We start from the raw sequence: 10523 nt of genomic DNA on the forward strand, positions 1-10523 counted from the left end.
AAAATGCTATCATTAATTTCTAATTTGCAGTATACAGGACTGGTAGCAGGTCTCTTTTAGAGCCTTTTTTAAATCATCATTTCACTATTTATCCTTGCAGTGAATCCTAGTGCATAATTTCAGAGGCTTCAGAGAAACCTTCAGCGGTTCTTACACGAGTATTCTCCAGGAATCACTTCTCAAATTCCTCGGGGAAAAGTTCAAGAATTCTTTTAGTGATTTCTCCAGATAATTCTTCTAGAATACTTCCATGAGCTCCTCCAGGCATCTGTCCAGAAAATATTTCTCACAGACTTTCCTTAAATTACTCTAGAAATTGGTCCAGATATTTTTAAAGAATATGTAAAATAAATTATTTAAAATTCAGAAATCCAATGCAACTATATCCAATAATTTCCAAAGGATTTAAAGTGCTGTTCTAGGATTCCCTGCAGATATTTTCCACCGATTCCGTCGGTAGTTACTGTCGTAGATCTTCCAAAGATATTTACATATCTTACTTATTCCGAAACGTGAATGTCCAAGGTAGCCCCCGGATTCGAAAGTAGCCCCGTCTGACGATTTGAAAAAGTATATATGGATCTCGTCAAAATTTGATTTTTTTTTGTTTTTTTTTTATCATTACAGCGGAATAGACATGGTGGCCCTGTTGGAGCGCTTCGGATGGGGTGACTCGGCACTGGCCAGCAAAGCGGGCGCCGGCGCCAGCACGTTTGTGATCGCATATGCAATCCATAAAGTATTCGCACCGGTTAGAATTAGCATAACTCTAGGCGCGACGCCATTCATTGTGCGTTTCATGCGCAAACGTTTCGGAAAGAAGTAGAATACATACAGTTATAACACAGAGTTATAAGGTTGTTTTTAGTGCTAACCGCAAGGTTGAAGGCGTTGACTCGCTTGGCGAAGCATTAGGTTATGGTGTTTTTTCTACTTGTACTGTAGCATTTTAGTATTCTTGCTTTTGATAGATTTAAGTTTAATTTGATATATTATTGATAGATTAAGATTTTTGCATATCAAAAAATGTAATAATGTTTACATGACTTTATGCTTCAATAAAATATATATTCTTAGTTAAAAAAAATCAACACTATTGTTTTTTCTTCTAAGCATGCGCAAATTAACATGGTTTTTTCTTCTTTCTGACGTTATGTCCTAAGCTCTGACCCCAGGTTTAAAACCGAAAAAGCGATTTGATATATTAAGCACTTTCACAACAAAGCGAGTGCTGCGTATTGTCGATTTCACCCCAAGTTGGACCACCACAAAAGTGTGCACGCTTCTTGAGAGTGTGATAGCAGCTCAGGGTTACGTCGAATCATGATGGTGTCTTCGGTGCACTTATTCCTTGTAGTTCAAGGAACAAGTACATCGAATACGTCGAGACTAAACGATGCAAAAGTGCACTTTTATCACACTTTTTTTTGCACTTTCCAACATTTGTGATAGTCCAATTTTTAGGCGTGTGGTTTACAAAATTCACATATGTCACCTTTTCAGCAGTTTGCTAAAGGACACCCGGTGCGAATCTAGGCTTTCATCCAGTAAAGCTACCTACCTCAACCGATGAATGTATGAACAAATCTCGCATAACTTCTGATCTCGCCCTAAAAGCCATTGGTAACCATGTGTGTAGCTCGTTGTTTCTGAGCATTTGAATGGATTTCCATGTTATTTAACAACGCTATGGGAAAGTAAGGATCATTATCTACCTGCCCGTGATGTTGGTTTGGATGCTTATTCTTTCATTTGCTCAGAAACAACGAGATACACACGTGGCTACCAATGGCTTTTAGGGCGTTATCTCAGAGTATGCGAGAAATATAATTATAACAAACTAGTGGTCCCGGCAAACTTCGTCTTGCCATCAAGTAGTCAGTGAAAGAATTTTAAAAATCAGGTATCCCGTTCGCAAGCCAATTCGTGACATACAAACATCATTCAATTTTTATTTATATAGATAGATAGATAGATAGATTTAGCTGGTGAGCAGTGCTGGTAATGGTGATAGTAGTAGGTTTGAAGAAAGGTTCGAGAAATCTCATCTAGTAGCCTATGCTGGGTGCATGAATTTTCTGAACCATTGAAGGCTCTAAATGCGGGAAATGCAGCGGAGAATAGAACATTTTTTTACAGTAATTTGATACGAGCCAGTCTCCCTATTAAAGAAAAATAATAATTAATAAATTCTACAGTAATTCTGGGTTGACCTTAGCAACGGGTGTTTTGCTATTTTCAAGGCTTTTCGTCTACAGCAGCGTTAAGCATGAGTTTCACTGGCTTTGCTGACTGCGTTTTGCTTTGCTTAACTACAGTAGAGTGAATTTCAAGATTTCCCAACCCTGCTGGTGAGCAATCATATTCACTGTTTTAAGTTGGAAATCGTATTATATCCACAATGGTGATTATTGGCACAAAGAATGTATAAGAATCCAATTATGGCGATACTGTGGAAACTGTTCGTTTACATTTGGGTTTGTTCTGCGAGTGGCGTGAGGTGAGAATTGTCGGTCTGAGTAAGTCTCCATTTGATTCACACGGCGAATCAATTCAGTCGAGTCGAGAATTGTAACCTCGCAATACGAGCTAGACAAATCTCACCTCATACCACTCGTAGAATAAGCCCATTTGTTGGTGTGGATCATAAATTACATTCTATTTTATGGATAAATCATGAGGGTGTCCGTCCATTCAAGAAACATTGGAAAATGTGACTCGGATTTGTCCATCAGAAAAATGGACGCATTAGAAAAATGGACGTCCACTACAATAGTAAATCAATCGAGCTTGAGCTTGATTGGCCGCCCGTGGTTGCTACTCCAGTATCGCCAGATCAGCTGCACTTACACAAGGAACCAACCAGATGACTACTTGGGACTAACAGGCACTCTCAGTTCAGTGTATAAGTGTTGGTGATCTTCTATTTTTAGGCGATAATGGCGCCTACCACGTCACAATGCAGACCAATGAGGGGAAGGGGGAGAAATTGATTATGCATTAAACTGGCTCCCACAGTAGACGCGTCTACGCCTACGTTCATGTGGGAAGGTTAAGGGCTGATACAGTATCGGACATATAAAATGCACCAAAGCCGTTTTCCCATACAAAATGGTCAACTTCAGAGAGCTATATCTCCGCCGTTCCTAAACCGATTCTTCTTGTTTTTTCTGTGACAAACTACAAATTACCTCAATTTTCGAAAACTATTGAAAAAGTTGTGTGAAAACTATTGATTCAAAAGTTACAGATAGGTTAAATTTTGACAGAAAAAAATGCACCAAGACACAAAGTGTTGTAGCAGAAAAACTACGCGTCGTATCCTTTCAGTGTCTTCAGTGCATTTGTTCATTGAGTGATAAGGACCATATGAGCTGAAGACACTGAAAGGATATGACGCGTAGTTTTTCTGCTACAACACTTTGTGTCTTGGTGCATTGTTTATGTCAAAATTCAACGTGTCTGTAACTTTTGAATCAATAGTTTTCACACAACTTTTTCGATAGTTTTAAAAAAATGAGGTAATTTGTAGTTCGTCACAGAAAAAATTAGAAGAATCGGTTGAGAAACGGCGGAGATAAAGCTCTCTGAAGTTGACCATTTTGTATGGGAAAACGGTTTTGGTGCATTTTATATTTCCGATACTGTATCAGCCCTTAACCTTCCCACATGAACGTAGGCGTAGCAGAAGTGGTAGCCATTACAATATGTAGTAATGATATGAAGTAGAAATAAAATAATGGTTTAGTAAGTATGTATTTGAGTAACTTGTCAATTCAAAATAATTGCTTTGTTTCTATCAGTGCATTATTTAGGATCATCAAGCCAAGACGAATTCGAAGTCGTGCGCGCGATATGATGACGATTCATCCGATCGTCTCGAAACGACACCGAAGTTGATGATGACGATGACGACGTTCGTTCGCACGGACGAAGAGAAAACGAACATGCACGATCAAAGGAACTAGCACTGACTCTCGAACGACTTCAGTTTGGAGATTATTGTAGTGGAAAGCAGTCGCAGTTGTGTGGTGAAGTGAAAAAAAAAAAGTGACGAAAAGTAAAAAAAAATAAGTGATGACTAAAATAAAATAAAAGAAAGAATATGTGTTGCAAAAGGTGTTGTATTGGTTTCGGCCTATTTTGAGAAAACTCCTACACAATAGTAAACCAATCGGATTACAAAGTAGTTCAAAAACAAAGTTTAATGTCGTATTGAAAATTCTAAAGTATTATCACATATTGGGTCAAAGATTCTTCACAATGGAAACAAAACTCTTTTTTGACCTTTGGACTCGGTTGTCTGGATTGTCGGAATTCTGTGAGATGTGACAATCAGTCTTCTTCCGGCAGTTGAATTTTGCGAAATTCATCTACTTTTGACCTACTGCAGCAATAGTGGCAATGATTTCTGCGCTTCGACATTATTCTTAAAGTTGTCATTCTCATAAAGCATAAGCATAAGCATTGATCACCGTACAATTCGTAGTTGCTACTCCGTGATTGACCAGAATAATCGAAGTTGCACAAGGAATTAAGAGATGTAGCTTGGGAGTAGCTTCCCATCTGCAATGTACACTTTCGGGAACTCTAAACGTTAAAAAGTAAATGATGGCGCCGGCCACGTCCTTACGGTCATCGGGAAAAGAAGGTATGTTAGTGTGACATTCCATTTTTTGGGTGTGCTAACGTAAGAACTTCCACTACGATCACATAAAAACGCGACGCGAGACGGAACACAACACTTAATGTTCTTACAAATAAAAAGGATATTAAAAATTACCTTTTTATGTCGACCGGTTTCGGGCTCGATGTTGCCCATCTACGGGACGATGTTCGACTGATTATTCAGATTCACAAACACATATTCATACTGATTGCAGCATACGTCGAGTGGAGTGGGAGTTTATTGCTAGGTCATCCGCTTCGTCAAATTGAAGAGGGGTGATGTTATTGGGGGATCACCCTCTCATGAATGAGGACCCTACCCATTTCAAGAAGCAAATCCCAAGAACCACTCCATATATCGATGCGAAAAATGTATCACTATGATTCTATATAGGTATGTAGTGTACAACCCAATAAATTTTCAGCTTCATCGATTTACAAAAACTCTAGATTTGCTTCCACAAAGTTTTGATGATAATTGTTAGAGTGAGACAAAAGATATGGAGAATAACACGGTCTCCCGTGTCACCATCGATTTATTGATCATCCATTTTATTGAGCAGCTGTAAGCTACTTTAATCAACATGCTTATTTCACAAAAGCAAAATATCATTCCGGCGACACGAAAACGTGAACTCGATTGTATTCAGATCGCGTGCAAACAAAACCAAAAAAAAAAAAAAAAATTAAGCATCGACACAAAAAAAAAAGTTTTTTCTAGTGATGATGAGACGAAGCATAAACTCAAACCCTCAAGAGCACAAATCAAGAGAACCACCAATCGTAACCAATCGATCAAGCCCTCAGCCTGATCCGCTGTTCAGCTCTCCAGACCCGTGCTTCTGATAATCTAAGTTTTGGCCACGATGCATCTTCACTTTCTGCTTGGGCTTTAAGCCCTCAGGCACCCTCATTGTATAAGTGCTCGTGATCTTCTATTTTTAGGCAACAATGGTACCTGCCACGTCAGAATGCAGACCAATGAGCCTCTGTACTTGCCATAAATGGGTTTATTCTACGAGTGGCGTGAGGTGACAATTGTCGGTGTCGTATAGCGAGGTGACAATTCTCGACTCGAGTGAACTGACTCTCCATTTGATTTGCACGGCGAGTCACTTCACTCGAGTCGAGAATTGTCACCTCGCTATACGACACCGACAATTGTCACCTCACGCCACTCGTAGAATTAAACCAAAATTCTTTTGTTCTCATGACTTTTACTGTGCGCCGTGTGTTGGTGCTGTCTCGCTCTCTCTCACAGGCAACTTGAAAACAGAGCGCACAGTAAAAGTCAAACGTTTTATAGCATGCACAGGCTCATGAGGGGAATGGGAAGGAATTGATGACCATGGAGCCTATGCATGCTATAAAACGTTTGACTTTTACTGTGCGCAGTGTTTTCAAGTTGTCCGTCAGAGAGAGCGAGACAGCACCAACACACGGCGCACAGTAAAAGTCAAAAGAACAAAAGAATTTATGGCACGTACAAAGGCTCATTCAACTGGCTCCCACGGTTGACCGTATATACCACTGCGTCAACACCAGTTAATGCAGGAAGGGAGAAAGGGTGGGGTAATTTTTGTGACAGAGAGGCTTGCTGGTGTGGTTAGCAGACTGCCTATGTATCAGGCGTAAAGGAAGGCATGCTATAATGATGAACGAATGGAAGTGTAGGGAAACGGTTAATTTCTGTCCGTCTCGGGTTCTAGCAAATGCTATGCACTGTGATAGATACACATCAACTGTGATATATTAAGAGTGGTAGATAGAAACAAGTGAAAGTTACAACTACAAAGTACGAGGAAATGGACGGGCCTGGGATTGAACCCACGACCTTCTGCTTATGAAGCAGAAGCGGTAGCCATTAGACCACCAACCTCGACTTCCATTATTCTCAAAGCCATTGTCATAGCTGAAAAACTCGAGAACATATTTAAGAAACAACGCAGGAAAAGCGGTTAATTTTACTATGCAAAAGATAAGACATTATACAACTAGATTTTTTTGTTGTTAAAAATCATCTTCTCAAAAAAATTCTAAAATTTGCAAACCCCTCCCAGAACCAAATCCTGGTGCGCTACTGAACGCTGTATAATAAATATTCAATTCATTTTATTTATTTGATTTTATCAGTTTCAGTTTTATCGCAACAGATAGATCTTACCAAAATTTGTAATTTTCGGGTTTTTTTAACCACACCAAACCCCCCCCCCCCCTCCCCCCATGGTTAGATTTTTTGTATGAAAATTAAGAATAAATTGTTCCCTGCCCCTGGGTGATGGGATTGACGGTGATTTATCAAGTGAATACATATTGTTGATATTGTGAAATTACTCTAATGCTAATATATTGATCGCGAAAATTAATCGTAATTATAACTTATAAAATGTAAGCTAGTCTAATAGTTTTAAGTTATATAATGACATGTATTTCAATGTTTTAATATATTTTACACTTGATTTATCACACCTTCAGCATGAGTTTAGTTACTGTCGCATGATCTAACACCAGATAACTACGCGTAATGCTGGAGGGACCGGCAGGGCCTACTACCAGTCTCTACTAACACTCAAATCACTAACAAGACTGGGAAACCAACGATCACCTTCATCAGTAGCACTATTTCTAATACACTCGAATTTCGTTCGTTGCACTACGTTTAATTGCACTTCGTTTTAATTGGGCTCCCGTTAAGTGAGCTATAGCCCACCTAAAACGAAGGCAAACATCACTTTTTGACATAAACCGCAGTTTGTCAATGTTGGTAGCCCTGAATTTCTACTGTAATCGAACATTTGACAGCTTAAAACTTAGCCCGATTAGTGAAAGTCTTTCACTAGGTGGGCCACGGGTTTAGTGCAACGAACGAAAGTTGACTGTAGTATTATTAGTTCAATATACATCTTTTTCAGTAGACCACGAGGCGCAAGAGTGGGTGCGGGTGGTCTCTGCGTCTCACAGGTCATTGAAAATAGACTTTTATGTTAGGTTTACTAACAATGTAGTAATTATTACCTTAGTAATACCATAAGGTACCGTAATTCAGCGCATCGCCTATATCCGCGTATTTGGTTCGATATTTGTCGAAATTTAAGAAAAAATTTGAAATTTGCCCATACTGCTATTTGTATATGATGGTAATGCATCAAAATTCCAATTCAAATTTTCATTAATAATAATAATAATACGAATTTTGAGAAATATTCCAAAATGTGAATTACGACATTCTACGGTATTGCGTTATCTAGTAAGGTAGGTTGTAGCGGTATTAGAGATAGTTTAGAAGTGTTATTGATATATGTATAATATTTAGAAAACTGATGACGCTGTTGTTACTGAAATGTTTAATTTTTTACTGTCTTTTATAATATGATATAATATTGTTGAACAAAATGCTATAATTTATAACTTATTTAATTCTCTAAACATTTTTGGACTATTTTGCATTTATCACACCAACACTGGCGACATTAGCGTTCTTTTGGTAGTATTTCTGTTATGTAGTAGTAACCTCTATCGTTTTTATTCTAACGATCATAACATGATTATCGTGAGCGTAGTAGTGGAAATAACATAGAAGTAGCTTTTGGATTTATAGAGCTTAGTGACATTTGAACACACGTAGACTAGCATACGCTCGTCATACACAGTTTGTTTTTGTTTTCCTCAAAGAAACTTGCACACGCTTTCCAGACTCACCAAAATGCATATGGAAATATTACCCAATTTGAAAAATTTAAACCCGTTTTCTGCGTGTTTTTCGATACTGAGTGCATATTGTTTTCCTCTAAGGTTCACAACTACATCTACACTAGTGTACCCATACCATTGGGCGTGAAAACCACTATAGTTGAGGTATTATGGTATTAGTTGAAATGTGACACTTTGTTAGTGTCTATGAATATACCGCTTTGATGATATCACATATATTTTCTAATTCTCTATTTCTCGGTAGACCGGCCACGGGAACGTCCCTCGGACTCAACGGACCAGCGATGGACCGCATCTCAAGCTAAGTAGAAAAATTATACTGCATACTATTTTTGTTTAAACTGAAACAACAACTTAACTTTTCGATCCCTGCATATTCACCCGCCTGATAATACAGCCTTTCCAATCTGGAAACTAACTTGAGACATTATTCAATTGAATTCTCATTTTGAGAAGACCTCAGAACAATAGCAACGAACATAAAACACATAGCTGACCATACCGAACACATTTACAGTACATTTCGATTTGATACTTCTTCTCATAATTATCTATAACTTGGAATCGGTACTACAAGTTATCAACATAGATAGTCGTCTCTCCTAGAAATTGTAATGGTTAGCATTCCAGCGCGACCTTTGGAACATAAGACTTTTTAACTTGACTCATATTTTGGGATAGATCAGAACAATAGATTGGAATAGATTGGAACACATCATTGACATTGTTTCAGACTAGTAGCATAAACGACTAAAATACAAGAGAATACATGACATACAAGACCTGAAAAATGACGAGACACTTCAGATAGTTATTGTTCGCGTATACCTAGATGGAAGCACATTTCATGTTTTTCGCTTCTATAACGTTCATTCGGGAAAACGGATCTTCCATTAAATCGCTATCATTTTTAAATTCGACCGCAATCTATATAATTAACATTCTCTGTATATCATTGTCAAAAGATGCTTGGAGATGACATTTGGGCTGCAATTTGTCAACATAGACTACAACATGGGCCTATAGTGGTTATCACGCCCAATGGTATGAGTGCCCTAGTGTAGATGTAGTTGTGAACCTTAGAGGAAAACAATATGCACTCAGGCTCGAAAAGCACCCAGAAACCGGGTGTAAATTTTTCAAATTGGGTAATATTTCCATATGCATTTTGATGAGTCTGGAAATGATATGACGAGCGTATGCTAGTCTATGTGTGTTCAAATGTCACTAAGCTCTATTCACATGACGTTCCAAAACAGCTGATCGGGAAGCTCTTTGACAGTTCTTTTATGAAAATGACAGCCTCGTGTATGCACCGGTCCTCCACCGATGTGAACAAATGCATAGACGGACCTGTCACATGAAAAGGCCTATAGCTCTGTATGTTATTTCCAAGAAGTGCATTCATTTACAACATATATTGTCATGTCGCTTCTCCATGCGTAAACAACAGCCTCCTGACACCGCCCATACAACCCCATTGAAAAATAACGAGCAAACATATCTGGTTCCCTCTGGGAAGTGGTTCCCACTGACAGCTCAATGTTTGTAAACAAATAACCGTTTGAGGAATAACAATCGATGATGGCGAAATCTTTTTCTCCGTAAAATTTCTTTACCCGCAAAACAACAGATATTCGAACAAACAAACGGTTGCAAACTATTGGATTGCAGTACAGAAAGTCAATTTGGGTTGGTGTGATTAGCTAGAAACACATTCTAGTATTGAAGGAAAAATTCCCTAATATGATTAGGCCAATGTACGTTGTTGCTCTTGAGTTTGATGCTGACCACGAAAACATGGCTGCCTAGCACCGGGTTGGTAAACAAGAATCCGAATTGCTCAGGACTAAAGGCTGACTATACAAACACGACAACGGGAGGGAAACTGAAGCAAAAACAATTTAATAAAACTACTTCTGCACAATATTCAAACAAAATAGTGTTAAGGTGAAGATGAAACGAAGCCAAACTTCAAATTTTCAAGAGCACAAATCTGGAGAACCAAACACCCGTTTGAGCTGAAAATTTAATCGATTGATTACCACCAGCTAGTGACCAATCGATTAAAATTTCAGCTTAAAAGAATTTTTGGTTCTCCAGATTTGTGCTTTTGAAAATTTGAGATTTGGCTTCGATTCATC

General features: G+C 38.4%; 1 protein-coding gene and 1 long non-coding RNA gene across 3 annotated transcripts in view; both read left to right on the plus strand.

Moving 5' to 3' along the window:
* The window catches only part of LOC5565834, a 29646-nt gene extending 28632 nt beyond the window's left edge, over positions 1–1014 (plus strand). The window contains exon 4 of one of the 2 annotated variants that reach the window (XM_021847951.1): positions 628–1014. In XM_021847951.1, coding sequence (XP_021703643.1) covers positions 628–826 — 199 coding nt within the window. In that variant the 3' untranslated portion in view covers positions 827–1014. The remainder of the gene's footprint in view (positions 1–627) is intronic. The other variant, XM_021847952.1, reaches the window with a different exon arrangement.
* Positions 1015–3563: 2549 nt separating this feature from the next.
* Positions 3564–4596, plus strand: LOC110676070. The gene is made up of 2 exons (XR_002500044.1): positions 3564–3747; positions 3804–4596. It is a non-coding gene; the product is annotated as an uncharacterized LOC110676070 (long non-coding RNA).
* Positions 4597–10523: the final 5927 nt, after the last annotated feature.

Source organism: Aedes aegypti, chromosome 2, assembly GCF_002204515.2.
Source record: "Aedes aegypti strain LVP_AGWG chromosome 2, AaegL5.0 Primary Assembly, whole genome shotgun sequence".
In the NCBI taxonomy this organism is placed as follows: domain Eukaryota; kingdom Metazoa; phylum Arthropoda; class Insecta; order Diptera; family Culicidae; genus Aedes; species Aedes aegypti.